The following is a 21412-nucleotide window of genomic DNA, read 5'->3' on the forward strand; positions in this document are numbered from 1 at the left end:
TACAACAGTTTGCCAAACTATATAAAAATAATAGAAAACTTTGTTTTCAGAAACAAACTAAAATGTCACTTGATTAAAACTTGTCCATGCAATGTGCACGAATGCCTTGCAGCAAAAAATTATTTCTTTCATATGTAACTCTGCAAATACGTAAGAACTTTCAGTAAGCATAAAATGATTTTAATTTTCAGTAGTTACTTATGTATATCAATGTTTCTTTTTAGTTGTGTAAAGAAAAAAACTGGGGATGAGATTTCAAAAAGCAGATACTTTCATAATTTTAAATTTCTGTATAGTAAATGAGCATTTTGCCAGAATAGAATTACCCAAAAATAAAACAACATATCCCAATAGACTATGCATAAATGCGTAATAGGTACACATTAATGTTTGTTCACCACAGCACTTTTAAGCATTCTAAATACTTAGCAGCATTAAATCAGAATTGATTCCCTATAGTCGTGCCCTGAAATGAGGGACGTCCTATCCGAGATAGTTCCCACCCCTCCTGAAGTGGGATTCTGTCACTGGCCTAAGATGCAGCTGAACATAACACACTTGATTTCAATGGCTACATCACTACCTAAGCCATGTGGAACATTCCCTCCGCCACCAGCTTTTGTGAATTGCACAGATGGGAGTTAGTCTTACAATACATTCTCCACTCCCGTAATTACCCTGTGGCCTCAACCTACAATAACTACTGAAACATCCTGGCAGATTAAAACTGTGTGTCCGACCGAGACTCGAACTCGGGACCTTTGCCTTTCGCGGGCAAGTGCTCTACCATCTGAGCTACCGAAGCACAACTCACGCCCGGTACTCACAGCTTTACTTCTGCCTGGATCTCGTCTCCTACCTTCCAAACTTTACAGAAGCTCTCCTGCGAACCTTGCAGAACTAGCACTCCTGAAAGAAAGGATATTGCGGAGACATGGCGTAGCCACAGCCTGGGGGAGTTTTCCAGAATGAGATTTTCACTCTGCAGCGATATCCATGAACCATAGGAGCAGTTATTGTCAGGAAAATGTCAAACAGCACATAGAATTAGATGCCTAATACATCATAGTATGCTGAAGCTGAATTGAAGTTCTCATTAAAAATGTAATACAACAAACCGCTTTTTAAGCTCAACTGAATAGCCATCTTGTTTTGGTATGCTTTATGGTTTGAGAGGCAGAGCATGTTAGCACATTCTCCTTAGCCTTCTTTCCTTGCAAATATGATGATATATATACGAGGGTTATTCCAAAAGTAAGGTCCGATTGATTGCCAAATTGAAACCACAGTGAACATCAGAAATGTTTTACTTGTAACAATTAGCTACACCTTTCAGCTACTTCTCTACGTAGTCGCCGTTCTGACTTAGACTTTTGTCATAGCGTTGTACCAACTTTTCAATAGCCTCATCATAGAAGGCAGCCGCCAGTGCTTTCCGCCAATTCTCCACGCTGGCCTACACCTCGTTGTCTGTGTCAAAATGTTGTCTTCAAAGACAGCGGTTCATGTGACCAGAGATGCGGCTGAGAATTGTCGTGAAGACGAAACAGCACGACAGTTATGTAATGTTGGCTGCATAGCTTCAGGCGAAATTTCTCACCAGGCCCTCGTACTTGGCGGCAGACACTATTTTCTAGACATCTTTACGCACTCACTGCGAGTTCAGAAATGAGAAGAGCGACGTGATGCTAACTGGGGTTATACTAGAGACACTACCCAACACATCTGTGCAAAGCTTTATCGGATTTTCATAGTCGTTTCCATTTCGCGACCGATCGGACCTTACTTTTGGAATAACCCTCGTATATATAGACACACACACATACACTTTGTTACTTTGCTACAGGATGCCCATACAAAGTAAGCAAATAAGTGAGTTTGAATTGTATCATTTTCTTTATTGCACACTTAATTTTTTACATAAGTATTGTTTGAACCTATTTCTTTGGCAGGTAACGATCTTCAGCAGCTTTTAGTTCACTGTCGTGCTGTAGTCTGAACACTTCTTTGACTGGAACAATCTGAAAAGTGATAGTTGTATTAACTACTAAACATTCATATTAGTTTTTTATTGTTGCTCATGATAATTTGTGTTGTTCTTGTAATTGTGTTTGTTCAAGATTATCTCTAAAGTAATAAATCTGTATGTTTTATGAGTTACACATCTGGATTGACATTTTAGCACAGTGAAAAATCATAATATTCTGGATAAAAGCCTTCTGGGATTTTGCTAAGTAAAAACAGTATCTTATGACTCAAATATCACAATACAATTAACATTTTATAATTTCAATATCGTATTATTCTGTGGCTTATTATGTTTTCAAATTTATACTGACTTTTTGATCACCCAATATTACGTGTTATTGAGTAGTATTTATGATAGGTCTTACATGGTCTGTTAACATCAATATCTTCACAAATAGACAGAGGAAAGATTTGTGTAGTGCATTTTATGGAAGCCAGGCATAGCTTAAATTTGACTATTTGTACTAGTAAATTAACTAGGAATTTAAATTTATTCCACTGTTGTAAGTCAAGAAAATTACTAAATCAGTTAACATATTCAATATAATGGAAGGAAACATTCCACGTGGGAAAAATTATATATAAAAACAAAGATGAGGTGACTTACCGAACAAAAGCGCTGGCAGGTCGATAGACACACAAACAAACACAAACATACACACAAAATTCAAGCTTTCGCAACAAACTGTTGCCTCATCAGGAAAGAGGGAAGGAGAGGGGAAGACGAAAGGAAGTGGGTTTTAAAGGAGAGGGTAAGGAGTCATTCCAATCCCGGGAGCGGAAAGACTTACCTTAGGGGGAAAAAAGGACAGGTATACACTCGCACACACGCACATATCCATCCACACATACAGACACAAGCAGAAATATGTCTGCTTGTGTCTGTATGTGTGGATGGATATGTGCGTGTGTGCGAGTGTATACCTGTCCTTTTTGCCCCCTAAGGTAAGTCTTTCCGCTCCCGGGATTGGAATGACTCCTTACCCTCTCCTTTAAAACCCACTTCCTTTCGTCTTCCCCTCTCCTTCCCTCTTTCCTGATGAGGCAACAGTTTGTTGCGAAAGCTTGAATTTTGTGTGTATGTTTGTGTTTGTTTGTGTGTCTATCGACCTGCCAGCGCTTTTGTTCGGTAAGTCACCTCATCTTTGTTTTTATATATAGTTAACATATTCATGTACATGGGTGACATTTCAGAAGTTTCATCTTGTGGATAAAGTACTTGCTTGTAGTAACATTATGTGACTATCATTACTCCTTCAAACTGTAATGTTGACATGCAAAGGTACCAGTTACCAGGCTAAATATGCTGAAATAACCAACTCTTTTTCCTGTTTGTCCTTACTATGTTATTGATTATAATCAGTGCAGTATATTCTCACACTTTTTGACAAAAAGATGTAACTGGCAGTACACAGTTCAGTAATGAGTTAAAAAATCATTTATTTCAGCAGCTGTGTTACATTTAATGAATGGCACTATGATACACAAACAGCATTTTCCATGTATCCAGACCATATTAGCTAAAGCTGAACCAAGCAGATAGGTGCATATTAATATGGTGACCTGGTTCTGAGGGAGAAATAACAGAGGATTCACATTGGGATTTTTTAAACTTAGAATGAAGAAAGAAAGGTGATTTTATTCAGTATGATTGCATGAATAATGAAAAGAAGCTTATGTTGAAGAAATGAGGCAGCTGATAAATATGTGTACATTAGATGTTGAACTAGTAAGGCAGAAGTGGTAGACTAGATCATGTTAGATGCATGCCTTGCTAGCCATAGGGGGTGGCCCAAGGGGACCACAGCTCTTTCATGGGTGTGTGTGTATGATGAACATAGGGCCTCAAGCTATTGCAGGCTTTCTTGTTTTCTGGACAGCATTCCCTTCCTCATATTCACCCTGTCTTTTGAATCTCATCCCTCTTGTACTTCCCTGTTTCTCTCTTGGTGTTTCCCCTTGTGATGACCCATCTGTTCCCTTGGCTCCACTATTCCTTATTCCTTCTCTGTCTTCTGTCCCCCCCCCCCCCCCCACCTCTCGTCGTTTCCCTTCTTCTTCTTCTTTTTTCCCCACCTTGGGGTTTGACTTCCCTTTCTAAATTCATATGTGGGGAAGAACTTTCTTCCTAGCGTCTCCACCTTGCACCCCCCACCACCTCACCCACTTTTTAGGTCGCCAGCATGGTAGCCAGTCCATATGGTGGGACTGTTATGTACTCACATGGCTGATCCCTTTCACAACACAGGGTTCACACTTCTTGTACCTGACTTGTCACCAATTGTGTGTGCCTGGGACTGGGTGTTCATCTTTTTGAGGCATTGAAATTCCCAGCAATGATCACCATACCAGGGTGGGTGGAACCCTCAGGGTGAGCCCCTGGCCAGAATGGGTGGTATCAGGCTGGATGCTCTGAACATATTTGTGGCCCCTTATCTGTGGCTGTCTCTTCAGACAGGAAAGGTTCTCTCTCCACTCCTACTTTTGCATCCTTGGCCGTCCCATCGATGGCCACCCTCTTGGAGGAGGGCCAGTTCTGCCGGGTAGAGGCGAAATACTTTCTCTGTTTTACTTTATTTGTTCCAGGATAGATGGTGACGATGGTGAGATTTTCACCACTATCAAACCACTCTTTTTTTTTTTAGAACATATCAAAAATAAGTTTGCTGAAATTGATTCATTTAAGCAAGATGTAATCGGTTTCCCTACTGATTAAAACCTCTTCTGGCAGTCAGTCGTCTTCCCTCTGTGCTTGTGAGCATTTAGGAGATGTCCTGGTGACAGTTACTCCGTACCAACCCATACCTATGGGCATCGTTTTCCACAGGGACCTCCTCCTGCAATCTGATGAGGAACTCAGGACTAATCTGGCATGGTGTTGCATTCATTTCTTCTGGCGAGTCCAGAGAGGTTCTAAGGACAATGGCATTGATACTGGAATTTCATCCTGGCTTTTGAGGGGGTACCCTTCTAGAAAATGTCAGTTATGGTTTACTATTGCAACGTGAAACACTATACTCCCCTCCTATAAGCTGTTTCTGGTAACTTCATTTTGATCACGCTTTGTGATGTGAAGCAAATCCCATTTGCAGGGACTGTCACTGACCTCTCCATGTGAAGAGTCCTTGCACCCCACCACCAAAGTGTGAGAACTGTTCTGGTCCACACTATCCTCACTGGCTAGATTGCACATTCTACATAAAGGAAAAGATTATTCAGAATTTCCAAATTCTCACCCATCCTATCCTGAGTCCTGAAAAATTTGACTCTCCACCTGGTATTTTTAACATTTTTACCTTTGCCTTTGTTGCGTTCTTCCCCCCCCCCCCTCCTCCTCCTCCTCCTCCCCCCCCCCCTCTCTCCCCCTCCCTCCTTACCTTTGGTCCTCTTCCCTTTCCTCCTCCCCCTCCCACCTTACCTTCGTTCCTCTGCCCTTCCCACCTCCACCTCCCTCCTTACCTTAGTTCCTCTTACCTTTCCTCCACCCTCCCCCTCCCTCCATACCTACGTCCTATTGTCCTATCCCAGTTCCCTTTCCTCCTCCTTGGAAGTTCTCAGTCCTTCACCTCACAGAATTGCTCCTTCCCCTCTGCTGGAGAAGAAATTCTCTTCTTCTCTGGCATGTGCCAGCAATGGGGGCTCGCTCAAGGAGCCCCCCCCCCCCCCCCACCTCCCTGGTGTCTCCAGGACAAGAAGTCAATTAGTTTGAGTCTGATCCGGGACCCACACCCTGTATGCTTCAAGGCTACTCGTTCTCTTTCTGATCCTGATGTTGCTACATCTTGCTCTCTTTCCAACTACACCACCTCTCGCAATGAGGAGGAGGAGGAGGAGGAGGTGGTGGAGATGATGGAGATGATGGGTAAGTCTCAGGATGAGGCCACACCCTGCTCCCAATATCTCAGGGGGGTGTCATCCCCTCCTTCTCAATCTGGGTCCTATCTTATGTTCATGGATGTCACTACATCTGTACCAGTGAGGGATGCGGACTCAGCACAATCATCAATTCAGGCCTGTTTGATGTCCATACAGATTCTTGAACTACTCTTCTTCAATGAAACTGTAATAATTACTATCATCACCTTCTGGAATAGTAGTCTCTTCTTTCTCTGTATTCTGTAGCTCATGTTATATTGCAGGAATCTCATTTCATGGATACTTATTTGCCAATGCTTTGTTGTTCCCAAGCCGTCTGCCTGAACTGGTTTGGCCCTTTCTGAGGCTTTGGTGGTGGTCAGCATGGACATTTTTAGCTCCAGGGTTCCACTTGATACTGCGCTGGAAGTGGCAGCCATTCAGATCCAATAAACTCTGTGATAATGATCTGTATCTCCCCCGGGACTGGGCTTCCTATACCTCCTTCAAAAGGTTCCTTTCACCCTGGGGATTTTAATGCTCAGAATCCTCTGTGGGGTGGCACTGCAATCACTGACCTAGGGTAGGGTTTTTGAAGACCTGCTGTAGGGCTTGGTCTCTGCACCACATCAGTACTGGAGCTCCCACATCCTTTAGTGTGGCACAAGACACTTTCTGAGCCATAGATCTTTCATCTGTAGCCCTGAATTCTTTCCCTATGTTCAATGAGCATTTCATGATGATTTGTGTGAACCAATCATTTTCCAATCACCTTACCGTCTCTTCAGGATCACTTGGCTGGACACCCTACCTGGTTGGCCTTTATTAATGCAGATTGGGATGCCTTCACTTTGGCTGACATCCCAATGGCTCCATCACATGATAGCACTGATGAGTCTGCATGGAGTTCGACTAATGCCATCCTTTCAGTAGCTGCTTCAGTGATTTACTCTTCCTCGGGTTTTCCCTAATGCTGTGACTATTAAAGAACACCATTGTACCCTCCATTGCGCAAATAGCATGCATCTCTTGACAAACTCCTGGCCATTAAACATCTCTGTTTTTGGGCCCATTATCTTCTTAAATGCCAGAAATGGATTTTTTGGGGATGCCATAGAGCAGCATGCTCCCTCTTTGCAAGTTTGAGCAAAGATCAAGTTCATATTTGGCTGCCGTCCTCTTACAGGTGTACCATGAATTTCTCTGAATGGTGCTATCCTCACCAGCGCAGACTCTTATCACTGAGCATTTTGTGAGCCATTTCGCCCATGCTTTAGCTTCGGTCCACTATCTGCTTGCTGTCCATCTTCTCACACTCTCTCTGGAATGATTCCTTGTATATTTTGTTCCCATCCCCTGGAGCCTTATAATGCCCATTTAGTGAGTGGGAATTCAGTGCCCTTGCTCTCTAAACCAACACAGCTGCTGGACTGGACTGGGAAGACAATCAAATGCTTCATCACTAATCAGCGGCTAGCCAAACTCTTATATTTGTTCTTTTTAACGGTCTCTGAAGTGACGGGGGAATTACCTTCTCGGTGGCTAGAAAGTACTGTAATTTTAGTTTCAAAATCGAGTAAATTGCTTCTTCAGATGGATAGCTGTTGTCTGATCAGTTTAACCAGCTCTCTGCAAGGTGCTTGAAACTGTGGTTAGTCTAACGCCATATTGGATGCATGATTCCTGAGACCTTTTGGTTTTGACCCAGGGCAGTTTTTGCCAAGACCACTCAACTGCATATAATGTTGTCCACCTGGAGTCAGCTATGCAAATAGATTTTGCCTGGATTTAACACTGTGTCACAGTCTTCTTCGTTCTTCATAAAGTTCATGATATCCTATGGGGGCCACCACATCCTGGCCACCTCAGATGAGTGGGGCCTCTGTGGCCAGCCCCCAATTTTATACAGAACTTTCATGGTATACTTTTCAGGTACAGGTTGAAGTCTCCCATAGCACCTCCCATACACAAGAGAATGCGGTTTCACAGGGTCCTGTTTTGAGTGTCCCTCTCTTTTTACTGGCTATCAATGGTCTGGTGATGGCTGTGAGGCCTATAGTTTTATCCTCTTTGTATGCTGATGATTTTTGCGTTTATTTATGTGTTCGTAATGGGTGTCGCTGAAAGTAGATTGCAGGGAGCTATACACAGAGTGCAATCATGGGTTCTTGGCTGCCAAGACCTGTTTTATGCATTTCTGTCGTCACCTTACAGTCCATCCCCATCCAGATCTGTATCTTGATGGTGAGTCCTCCAATGTGGTGGACTCTTATTGTTTTCCAGGACTAGACTTTGATGTCCGGTTGATGTGGCTTCCCCATCTTTATCCACTAAAGCAGGCATGTTAGTTGCACCTCAACACTCAGTGATGCCTCAGCAACATAGATGGGTGTGGACTGCTCTACTCTGCTACTGCTCTACAAAGTGGTGGTCCACTCCCATCTAGATTACGGGAGTCTAACACACAGCTTTGCATCACCTTTGACATTTCAGATGCCTGACCCCATACACCACTGTGGGTTATGATTGGCAACTGGTGCTGTCAAGACTATCCCAACGATCAGCCTTCTGGTGGAGACAGGGGTTCCATTATTGTTGGTTCTGCACCAAAACAGTTGATTGCTTACACTTTACACAACCACTGCTCCTCAGAGCACCCGAACCACTGTATCTTCTTTCCACATATGGAGATTCACCTCCTGTAATGGCAGCCCAGGTCTGGGGTTAAGATTGCCATCTGCATCTGGTCCTTTTTTTCAGAAGTCCAATTTTCCCCCTCTACCACCTCACCTCCAGGCCTGCACAAGCACACTTTCATGGTGTGCACCATGTCCACAGCTCTGTCTTCACCTATCACAAGGTCTGAAAGACTTGAGTGATCCTGAGACCCTGCATAGCCAATTCTTCCCCATTGTTGGTGCGTTTTGGGGTTCGGAGGTAGCCTATACTGGTGGCTCAAAGATCATAAGTTACACGGGCTTTGCTTTTGTTTATGGGGGATGTAATTATCTCTGCTCCTTACCAGATGGCTGCAGTGTTTTCACTGTAGAGTTGGTAGACATCTTGTGCTCTTGAGCACATCCATTCCTGCACCAGTGAGTTCTTCCTCATTTGAAACGACTCTTCAAGAAGTTTACAAGCTCTTAACCAGTTACCCTTGCCATCCCTTGGTCCTGAATCTCTAGGATCACATTTTTGTCCTCGAACAATGTGGAAGCTTGTTGGTCTTTGTCTGGACCCCAGACCACATTGGGATGCCAGTGAATGAACTCCCTGGCATGCTGGCTAAATTGGCTATTGGCAAGCCACAGCTTGAGATTGGTATCTGATCGGTATTACACCGTCTAGTTCTAAGGATTTGGAATATGGAACGGCATACTCTGACTTGACCGAACAAACTACAGCCAATAAAGGAGAGCACAAATTTGTGCAGGTCCTCCATGTGGGCCTGTCTCAAGGACTTTATAGTCCCTTGGCAGCTCCACATCAGCCATTCTTGGCTCTGTTGTCATCATGGTGCCCATTTGGCATTGGTTCACATTTGTCAGGACTGTCCAGCCATTAATCTTCCTGACTCGGTACCCCTAGTGCTAGCAGATGATACCTCTCCAGCTGACCTGGTTTTATGGTTCATTCATGAAGGGGTTTTTTATCATTCTCTCTAAGGAAGTGCACCTCAGCCTTATTGGCCCATTGAGGGGTTGGCAGAATGCCCTTTTGTCACTCCGCTTCCAATAGGCAGTGGCTGTCTGGGCTTTGTGGTTCACCCCAGCCATTACCCTGCCTACTCTCTTGCTCTTATTCCCCATTGTTGCATATTCTGTTTGAGTTGGTGCTCTTCTGTTTTCCTGTGCTTCTTTCACTCTTTCAATGTCACTAGTCTTTTCTGGGTGTTGTTGGGTGGGATGTGCCTCTGATAAGTTGTGGAAAGTATGTACCCCATCGCACTTCCTGCATGTGGGGTTCTCCAGCTGCTCCTGGTTGGGGCACCTCCCCCTCCCCCCTCTTTCTATGTTTCTCCCCTTTTCTTCTTCCTTGTTGCTTTCTCTAGACTTCATTGACCTTTGGTACACCTTGGGGTTTTGTTTCTTTGGGTTTTGTTGACTAGTGTCATCTTTGGGATGCAGTTTTGTTGACTTGCCTGTTCCAGGTAGGAGAGACTAATGACCTTATAGTTTGGTTCCTTTAATCATTCAACCAACCAAACAGATAGCTGCACATGTTAATGTGACTACTTCAGAGATGGGAAGCTAAGCTGGCCCCAAATTGAATTTGCCTGGCAGATTAACAATGAGGGTCTGTGTGCTGGTCAGTGTGGGTATGGTTTTTAGACAGTTTCCCACATCTCATTAGGTGAATAGTTCTCCACAGATACATGCTATGCAAACATTTAGAACACTTTTTCACGTGTGTGCACAGAATCTACTCTGGATGCAGACAGATGGTACACATTGCTTCTGTCCTGGGAGATGAATAGGAGAATGATGACCTTAGCAGGTTGATATCCTTAAAAACTTAGTCAGCATCTTATTTGATCATCATCATTTAGTGAAAGTGAAGAGAGCAAGGAATGTAGAAAATCGACTTATGTTCACTTTGTTCACATAAAGTGCACAAACCAGCACAGTTGTGTTCAAACAGGAAAATATCACTTCATGACTTCAATCACTGCATTGATTTCGTGCACATTATTTTGTCCTCAAAAGAAAGGACAATTCAAAAATAACAGTATAAATAGGCAAATAATGTTTTCGGGTTACAAACAATGCACTTACATGCTAGTGAGTAACTTAGGAAATATTTGTTCATGCAAAGTAAAAATCGGACTTGAGATATGTATAAAATTTACTCAGGACATAACTGTAAAAGGTGTTTCTAAAAATATTATCCAAATACTTCTGTACAACAAATTCTCACATTCAAAGTATTAAGCTGCAAGTAAAATAATTGGAGTGAATGTATGTCTGGGATCTCCTCTCAAACCCCTTTATCGATTTCAAACATATTTGGCACACAAACTGAAGACATTAAGAGAATCAAAACTTTAGAGTCTGCAACCTTGTAGCTGCATTAGGGGTGGAGATATGGCGAAAACGTATTTTCCAGCACTTACACATAGGCTGCCCTGCACGACAGGTGTGTTGTGCAGAAAGAGTATAGGCCTACCTTATTGACCAGCTTCGCAGGGGCTACACGTGCTGACAGGCATGGCTATTGAAGATTGGGATGGATAGATGAGGGGATTGAGAAAGAGAGGGAGCAAGAGGGGGGGGGGCAGGATGGGTCAGGGGGAATGGACAGAGAGTAGGAGGGAATGGTCAGGGGGAGGGACACAAGAAAGTGGATGAGGAAAGTGGATGAGGTGATGGATAGGAAGATGAGGACGAGATGAATGGGGTGAAGTGAGGAGGTAGTGTAGGGAAGAGGAGAAACGCAGAGGCTGGGGCAGGAGGCGAAGATGGACAGAGAGACTGGAGGAGAAGGAGTAGATGGGCAGGTAGGTGGCAGGAGGAGATGACAAAAGGAAAGCTGGAGTTTTAAATTTCAGTGTAAGAAATCTTTCACACAGGAGAATTGTACAAATGTACCATCATTTGACCAACACATAGACTCTTTTAAGGAGGGCATAGTAATAGGCACCCATGGAATAGAGATTCAACTGAAAGAATTGAAAACAAATACATCGCCATGTCCAAAGGGGAGCCAAATTCAGTTCTACAAAGAGTACCCTATGGCATTGGCCCCTTACTAAGCTTGCATTTGTCATGAATCTCTTGCACAGCATGAAATCCTTAGTGACTGGAAAAAAGTGCAAGTGACTCTTGTCTATAAGAAGGGCAAAAGAACAGACCCGCAAAATTACAGACCAATATCCTTAACATCAGTTTGCTGCAGAATTCTCGAACATATTCTTGTTTGAGTATAATAAATTTCATTGAGATGAAAAAGCTTTTTATCCACAAATCAGAATAACTCATGCAAAAACCCAGCTTTCCCTGTTCTCACATGATATCCTATAAACTACGGATAAAGGGCTAAAGGCAGATTCCGTATTGCTAGATTTCTGAAAAGCATTTAATGTGGAGTCCCACTGCAGACTGTTAATGGAGGTATGAGCATACTACATAGATTCCCAGATATGGAAGTGGCTCTAAGGCTTTTTATGTAATAGAGCCCAGTACATTGTCCTCAATGGTGAGTGTTTATCAGAGACAAGGGTAATGTCAGAGTGGCCAGGGAAGTGTGATAGAACTGCTATTATTCTCTATATTCATAAATGATCTGATGGACAGGGCAAGCAGCAGTCTGCTGCTGTTTGCTGGCAATGCTGTGGTGTACAAGAACCTGATGTCATTGAGTGACTGTAGGATGCTGCAAGATCACTTAAACAAAATTTATGGTTGTTGTGATAAATGGCAACTGGCACTAGATGTAGAAAAATGTAAGTTAATGCAGATGAGTGGAAAGAACAACCCCACAGTGCTCGAATTCAGCATTAATAGAGTGCTGATTGAAACAGTCACATCACTTGAATATGTAGGGTAACATTGCAGAGTGATGTGAAATGCAACGAGCATGGAAGGACTGTAGTAGGGAAGGTGAATGGTCAACTTGGGTTTATTGGGAGAATTTTAGGAGAGTTGGTCCATTTGTAAAGGAGACTGCATATGGGACACTAATGTGACCCATTTTTGAGTGCTGCTCGAGTGGTTCCGACACCCACCAGGTCAGATTAAAGGAAAACATCAAAGCAAGGGAAGACATTGTGTGCTGCTTGGTTCATTACCAGTGGGTTCAAACAACATGACTTACTGGACTTGACTTAATTCGTTTGGCCGCTATGGGGGCAAAGGACATCCAGGAGAACTCGCCATCTGTCTCTGTCTTTGGCCATTTGCCACAGTTCTTCCCAGATCTTGCCAGCTCTTTTTGCTTCCCCTTCCACTGTCCTTTTCTATGTGCCCCTAGGTCTTCCTCTCTTCTTTGTTCCCTGGGGATTCCATTCCAATGCTTTTTTCTTGATGGTCCAAGTGGTTTTCTCAATGTGTGCTCCAGCCACCCCCACTTTCTCACTGGTATCCGGTCTTCTATAGGTATCTGGTTTGTTATTCACCAGAGCTCGTTATTACATATTTTTTATGGCCACCAGATATTCATGATGCGTCAGAGACATCTATTTATGAAGCCTTTCAAACAACATGCAAGTTATTTAGATGTATATGGACTGTATGAGACCAGGAAAATCTCTGAAATTGTGTCATTTCATTTGTATAAACAATGTGCAAGTATTCTGGAGATACTTTGGGAACTGAAATGGTAATCCTTGGAGGGAATACAATGTTCTTTTTGAGCAACACAACCAAGAAAATTTAAAAAGATCATCATTTGAAGCTGACTGCAGAACCATTCTACTCCTCCCCCCTCCCCTCCCCCCAAAAATAAACCATGAGGACCATGTAGATAACAGAAAAGAAATTAGGACTTGTGTCGAAGCATTTAGACAGTCCATTTTTCCTCATTCCATTTGTGAGTGGAACAGGAAGGGAAATGACTAGTAGTGGTACAGGTACCCTCCACCACACACTATACATTGCTTTGCAGAGTATGTATGTAGATGTAGATGGGCAGAGAGAGAGACAGGGCAGAGGGATGAACAGAAAGGGTGAGAGTAAGAGATAGGCAAAGAGGGGGAGTGAGAGATAAGCAGAGAGAGTAAGGGGGGTGAGGAATAAATGGACCATGAGGAGGAGGAAGAGGAGAACTGAGAAAGGGAGGAGGTAGAGGAGACATGCAATGTATGTATTGAATGTGCATGTGAGCAAAGCCACAGGGAAAGGTTAGTTAGTTAATTAAGTGAAAAAATTAAAAAAAATATTCTCCATTTGCATATACCACTTACCAGTGATGATGCTCACTTCATGGTCCGTTAGTAGGGGCTATGTTTGCATGACACTTCAGATTATGAAATTCATTTCTTAAGTATTGTATATAACTTGAAATATGTAAATGCATATTTTTACATGTGTGGTTCCGAATTATTATTTTTAACAGTATTTGAAAGATCATGTTACCTTCTTTTCCACACCAGCCAGTGATTTTTCTTCAAAAATTTGTTTGCTAGTACTTTGCATTGCTTGCACTGATGCCCTCAAATTATGGTTAGCCCATATTACTGTTGAGATTCCCATTTCTTCAAACTTCTTTGTTGGGGTTGTATAGTATTTGGTTGGTACAATTACAACAGGACCCTGAAAATTTCTGTAATCACTATCATCCTTTGCTTTTTTAAGTAGAAGATATTACCATATTTACTCGAATCTAAGCCGCACTTTTTTCCGGTTTTTGTAATCCAAAAAACCGCCTGCGGCTTAGAATCGAGTGCAAAGTAACAGAAGTTCTGAAAAATGTTGGTAGGTGCTGCCAAAACTAACTTCTGCCGTCGAATATATGTAGCGCTACACAGGCATGCTTTGCAGGCACAAAGATAAATACTGGCGCCAAAACCTCTGCGTCAGTAAATAAATTTTAAAAAAAAAGTTGGAAGACAAGCTTTTTTTCTCCGCCATGAGTTTCGACCACTGCATTTTCATACATTATCCAACGAAGTAAATACAAATTCCGTTTTGTTCATCTTCGAATGCAGCAGCATTTCAATGTACTACGAAAATCTGACTGGCAAAACTGTTTGGGATGTTTGTCAATATGGCCAACTCTACATTCTGATTTCTGAATTTTTTTGCTACCTGTGAGAAGAGATGGTTGCTAATAGGAACTATTATGAATTGTGAATCACATGCAGTATTCTCTTTACCATAAGAATAATACGAATATAAACATTTTGCCATGTATTCTTTCGTGTTTGCTGCTATCTCATTTAAATCCTGTCTGCCTAATAAACTACGAAACTAGAGTGAGACAACAGCAAAGGCGGAAGAATATACATATCATGTCGTGTTTACATTCGTATTATTCTTATGCCTCATAGTGATACAGTCTGAAATGAAGCACGGCAATTGACTAGATTTTGAAATCTAAGATGACTCTAAGCTCTGTGCAGAATTTAATGTACTAAAGAGGCGTCTGCAAAGATTTTCAAATGGAGAAAAATTTCCGCTAAACTCTCGTTCAGAACATCTTCTATCATATGCAGTCTATTATTTGGTTCTTGTTGATCATTATCAAAGAAAGCAGTATTGTAAGTAACAGCAAATAGCAGCCGCTTGCCATTGTTTCGCCAATAAGACGATTCCTTAAAAAAGCGGCGGTAGCGTGCACAAGAGCAAGCCATACCGCGAGCGGCGACAGGTCGTAAACACTCATTATCAGAATGCGACAAACAATGCATGACACAGCACAGTAACACATTTTCAGCTTAGAGTGACGTAAACACGTATAACAAAGAGAACGGCACTTATCAGATCAAAGAAAAATAAGCAATCAATTCAAACCAGACGAAGCACGCGAAAAAGGAAGGGTACCCATATCAATACAGATGAAGCGCCTGATGCATAGCAATGGCTACCTGGTAAAGCTAACTGCTAAACTTACGACTCGAACCAAACAACTGTAGCTGTATCGTCATTCATTCGACCTAAATTGTGTTTCATATTACAATGGACTAGACTTGGCCACTGTTTCCATGTTTCGATACAGTGTATCGATACATGGAACTGTTTCAGTGTTTCAGAACGGCTGTGGTTCACTGTTTCGAAACAGTGGTGTTTCATTCCGCCCCTGTCTCGGATATCCGGACCAGATTCGATCTCGAGCCAGACACAGAAACTGTATCGTTGTTTCAAAATAAGGCTGTTCAATCCACCTGTGCTTGGAACGGACTGATTGCATCGAAACAGTAGAGATGGGCAAACTGAAACACGTAACTGTTTCGAAACAAATGAAACAGTACAATGTAATGTTTCGATACGCTGTTTCGAAACAGTGAAACAGTTTGTGTTTTGTAATCTAATAAACCTAGACATTTTATGTTCTTGAATGTCTACTGTATAGCTATGTCCATATAAACACAAATGAGGTGCGAGAGCGCTAATCATATCGCAGGAAGTATGAAACTATCACTTAGGCGTCTTGGCAGTTTCGTATTTCATGCAGCAAATGCGCTGCTTTCGTGTCGTGCGACCTTCATACTTTTCAATTGGTTGAGGACAGCCGTAGCTGAAGACAGAAGAACCACCACGAACGGAACTGGTGGGAGCGAACTGCAGAAACAACGGATATGGTACTGGGATTCCCACATTCCGCTAGTATGGGAATATACCCATCCTGCTAATTCCCATGCACACAAAGGGAATCATTGTGGATAATAGGCACAGTGACTATAGACTCACAAATAATGGCAAATAATTCGAATAAATAACAAAATATAACAGAAAAAATTTTGTCTTTCAAGGTGTTTCGAACCGTTACTATAAATTCACCATGCTTCCCAGCTCTTCCCATTCACCATTACACTATCAGTGATATGTCAAACAGATTGCTTGCAATTATGCCTACATTAAATTTATGTATATGTATAATAACTGTCACTCTACGCCTTTTTTTTTATTCAAAATGTTCTAGGCTTACTTGCGTTTCTTAATATGATTACTGTACTTGAACAGAGAAATGTATGTTATTAAAAAAAGTGTAATTTAACTGAATGATTTTCACATATTTATTATTTTGAATGTGAATAGTATGCGTTGTTTTATTGTTTGGTTAATGTTTATAAAGCAAATGTTAAGCTATTTCGGAATAGGACAGTCGTCTAGAAACGAAGCTTTATTTTCAGATATCTTAAGCTTCATGCTATTGCTTTTCAAAATGATTTCGACACTCTTGAAAGTGTTTCACGAAGTGGTATGTTGTGTTTCAGTACCTGTGCCGAGCCTGAATCTCGTCCGACACAGAGCGGAATGAAACATCACTGTTTCGATACAATCAGTCTGTTCCAAGCACAGGTGGACTGAAACAGTCTTATTTTGAAACAACGATACAGTTTCTGTGTGTGGCTCAAGATCGAATCTGGTCCGGATATCCGAGACAGGGGCGGAATGAAACACCACTGCTTCGAAACAATGAACCACAGCCGTTACGAAACACTGAAACAGTTCCACATATCGATACACTGTATCGAAACATAGAAACAGTGGCCAAGTCTACGAAACAGTACTGAAACACAACATACCACTTCGTGAAACACTTTCCAGAGTGTCGAAATCGTTTTGACAAGCAATAGCGTGAAGCTTAAGATATCCGAAAATAAAGCTTCGTTTCTAGATGACTGTCCTATTCCGAAATGGTGTAACATTTGCTTTATAAACATTAACCAAACAATAAAACAACGCATACTATTCACATTCAAAATAATAAATATTTGAAAATCATTCAGTTAAATTACACTTTTTTGATAACATACGTTTCTCTGTTCAAGTACAGTAATCATATTAAGAAACACAAGTAAGCCTAGAACGTTTTGAATAAAAAAAAGGCTTAGAGTGACAGTTATTATGCATATACATAAATTTAATGTAGGTATAATTGCAAGCAATCTGTTTGACATATCACTGATAGTGTAATGGTGAACGGGAATGGCTGGGAAGCATGGTGAATTTATAGTAACGGTTCGAAATACCTTGAAAGACAAAATTTTTTCTGTTATATTTTGTTATTTATTCGAATTATTTGGCATTATTTGTGAGTCTATAGTCACTGTGCCTATTATCCACAATGATTCCCTTTGTGTGCATGGGAATTAGCAGGATGGGTATATTCCCATACTAGCGGAATGTGGGAATCCCAGTACCATATCCGTTGTTTCTGCAGTTCGCTCCCACCTCCAGTTCCGTTCGTGGTGGTTCTTCTGTCTTCAGCTATGGCTGTCCTCAGCCAATTGAAAAGTATGAAAGTCGCACGACACGAAAGCAGCGCATTTGCTGCATGAAATATGAAACTGCCAAGACGCCTAAGTGATAGTTTCATACTTCCTGCGATATGATTAGCGCTGTCGCACCTCATTTGTGTTTATATGGACATAGCTGTACGGTAGACATTCAAGATGATAAAATGTCTAGGTTTATTAGATTACAAAACACAAACTGTTTCTCTGTTTCGAAACAACGTATCGAAACATTACATTGTACTGTTTCATGTGTTTCGAAACAGTTACGTGTTTCAGTTTGCCCATCTCTACAATGGACCAACTTTGTTTCGATTTGAAGGTGCGGCCTAAAACTTTTCTCTCCCCTTGAATTTCGAGTCTCAAATTTCAGGTGCGGCTTAGATTCGGGAAAATTTTTTTCCTTGATTTCGAGTTTCGTTTCTCAGGTGCGGCTTAGATTCGAGTGCGGCTTAGATTCGAGTAAATACGGTACATCCTGTAAGAAATTTCTGCATATGAATGTTTGTTTACAAATGTGTGTAGCCAAGGATTACAGATGACGAGAAAAATGTCTAACATTCTCAACAAGGAAAACTTGACATCAACTGTAGCAGTTTCTTAACTAAGAAATTTTATTTACAACACAAAAAGGAGATGTAAATATAATAAATTTCATCCATCTAATCTAATTTGTAATATTTGTTAAGAATTTCTGTTCAGACATGTTTAAGTAACATTCAGCTGTTCTTGTGAATTACTGCTACATTATCATGGAGTGTACGTGTGATGAATTTGTTTATTTAGTGCCCGTTTTATCAAGTCATGATGTAGGACTTGTCAAAATAGAAGACAGTGTAAAACTTTACATAGGCTATGTACAAAATACAGGCACATATAAGTTGTAATATTATGTCTATATTCCAGAGCTTCCTTATAATACATCGCGATTGATTGTAATAAGTATAAGGAAATAGAATTTTATGTACATATTTATAGACACAACAGAGACAGCTGAAAAGTTCAAGATAAATCTTGATTGGTTGCACTAAAGTAAGCATTGTTCTAGTTAAATACACACTCACTATACACACTAATTAACAGGAGTACATTAGAAAAGAGTATTTAGTTATAAATAGAAATAATTTATAAATTACTAAGTAGAGAGATTATGAACCAGAACCTACAGATTGGGGCATTTTTCCAAATACTCATAAAGAGTGGAGAAGCTGTGGATCATTAGAAGATCATTTTGCTCTCTTTTAAGAGTTTTAAAGTCTGGTGTTCTATTGGTATTGTGTGGAAATGTATTGAAGAGAATTTTTGTTTTATGTAATCACTGTCTTGATGTATTGTTTTTGTGTGTAACATCAATATGAAAGTCATCCTTATTCTTGTTTCACAATTTGAACTTGCTATTCAGAATCAATGAGTCTTAATGAAACAGATACTTTAAAGTATAAATACAGCTGTCAGAGTCAAGATTTTTAATTCTTTAAAAATATCTCTGCATGATTCTCTGTAAGCAAAACCTTTCATTAATAATTACAGCTGTCTTCTGATACCCCACGAGCTTCATGAATGGGGGATCTGTGCACATCTGCCACATATGAGGGTTCATGCAGAAAGTTCAAACTAACATCTTACATTTGCAGGCAGACAGATTAACAGTAATATGTGTGGGTGTGAGAAGAATAATACTCTGCGACTTCAATGGTTAACATATCCTCTACATTCTGAAAAAGTATCTGTCTTGTGTACAAGCAGAATAAAACTGCTCACATATTTGATATGGCTTTAAAACTCACACTGTAAAAACAAGAGTACTGATCATCTTGACATAGTCTGCATAAGCTGATTCGCATAGTTACATCTCTTTACTAATGATTTTATTTCCACTTTTTTCATATTCCTGAAGACTTTACTTCTTTAAATGATCTTCAGAGCACCACCTACTTACTAGCTTGTTTGTCTGTCTTTGGAATGAAATACAGCACTGATTCTGTGTATCAGGTATCCAACAGTTTGTTGGCAGGTTTGTGGAGGTATGTGGATTAGGTGTTTACACACAGGTCATGTAATTCACGTAAATAATGGGTCAAATTGCGTACGCAGTGATGGCTCTCGATAGCAGCCCAGATGGATTCCATAAGATTTCCATCAGGCAAAATTTGGTTGCTGAAACGTCAAAGGGAGCTCAGTGTAATGTCCTCAAATCACAGCAGCACAGTTCTGGCTATGATACATGGACAATTATACGCCTGAAAGATGACGTCGCCATCAGGGAGGACATCAAGTATGAAGGGATGTAGGTGGTTTGCAGCTGTCAGTGTGTCTTCAATTACTACCACAGGTCCCATTCAAGTGGAGGATAATGTCTCCCACAGCATAATACTGCTCTCACCAGCCTGAGTCCACGGAATGCTGCACATTTTGAACCACCATTCACCTCAATGATGGCATTTGTGAAGACAATTATCAACCTAGTGTAGCAAAAATGTGACTCACCCAAAGAGCTAACACATTTCCACAGATCGATGATCAAACCCAGGTGGCCTCATGCCCACTGCAATCATAATTGATGATGTCATTGGGTCAACATCTGAACATGTAGAAGAGGTCTGCTGCGGAGCTCCGCGTTCAACAATGTACATCTACATCTACATGGATACTCTGCAAATCACATTTAAGTGCCTGGCAGAAGGTTCATCAAACCACCTTCACAATTCTCTATTATTCCAATCTCGTATAGCGCACGGGAAGAATGAACACTTCTATCTTTCTGTAAGAGCTCTGATTTCCCTTATTTTATCTTGGTGGTCGTTCCTTCGTATGTAAGTCGGTGTTGACAAAATATTTTTGCATTTGGAGGAGAAAGTTGGTGATTGGAATTTCGTGAGAAGATTCCATCGCAATGAAAAACGCCTTTCTTTTAATGATGTCCACCCCAAATCCTGTATCATTTCAGTGACACTCTCTCTGATATTTCGCGATAATACAAAACGTGCTGCCTTTCTTTGAACTTTTTCGATGTACTCAGTCAGTCCTATCTGGTAAGGATCCCACACCATGCAACAGTATTCTAAAAGTGTATGGGCAAGCGTAGTGTAGGCAGTCTCCGTAGTAGGTCTTTACATTTTCTAAGTGTCCTGCCAATAAAATGAAGTCTTTGGTTAGCCTTCCCCACAACATTTTCTGTGTGTTCCTTCCAATTTAAATTGTTCGTAATTGTAATACCTAGGTATTTAGTTGAATTTACAGCTTTTAGATTAGACTGATTTATCTTGTAACCAAAGTTTAACGTGTTCCTTTTAGCACTCATGTGGATGACCTCACACTTTTCGTTATTTAAGGTCAACTGCCACTTTTCGCACCATTCCATTATTTCTTCTAAATCATTTTGCAGTTTGTTTTGATCTTCTAATGACTTTATTAGTCGATAAACAACAGCATCATCTGCAAAAAAACGAAGACGGCTGCTCAGATTGTCTCCCAAATCGTTTATAAAGGTAAGGAACAGTAAAGGGCCTATAATACTACCTTGGGGAACGCCTGAAATCACTTCTGTTTTACTCGATGACTTTCCGTCAATTACAACGAACTATGACCTCTCTGACAGGATATCACAGATCCAGTCACATAACTGAGATGATA

General features: G+C 41.1%; 1 protein-coding gene across 3 annotated transcripts in view; it reads right to left on the minus strand.

Annotated features, from left to right (window-relative positions):
- Positions 1-1877: 1877 nt before the first annotated feature.
- LOC126475085 (phosphoenolpyruvate phosphomutase-like) overlaps positions 1878-21412 on the minus strand; it is a 52462-nt gene continuing 32927 nt past the window's right edge. For 2 of the 3 annotated variants that reach the window (XM_050102654.1, XM_050102663.1), the window contains exons 7-8: positions 13956-14132; positions 1878-2021 (exon numbers count right to left, since the gene is read on the minus strand). In XM_050102654.1, the coding sequence (XP_049958611.1) occupies positions 1938-2021; positions 13956-14132 (261 nt within the window). In that variant the 3' untranslated portion in view covers positions 1878-1937. The remainder of the gene's footprint in view (positions 2022-13955; positions 14133-21412) is intronic. The other variant, XM_050102672.1, reaches the window with a different exon arrangement.

Source organism: Schistocerca serialis, chromosome 1 (assembly GCF_023864345.2).
Source record: "Schistocerca serialis cubense isolate TAMUIC-IGC-003099 chromosome 1, iqSchSeri2.2, whole genome shotgun sequence".
In the NCBI taxonomy this organism is placed as follows: domain Eukaryota; kingdom Metazoa; phylum Arthropoda; class Insecta; order Orthoptera; family Acrididae; genus Schistocerca; species Schistocerca serialis.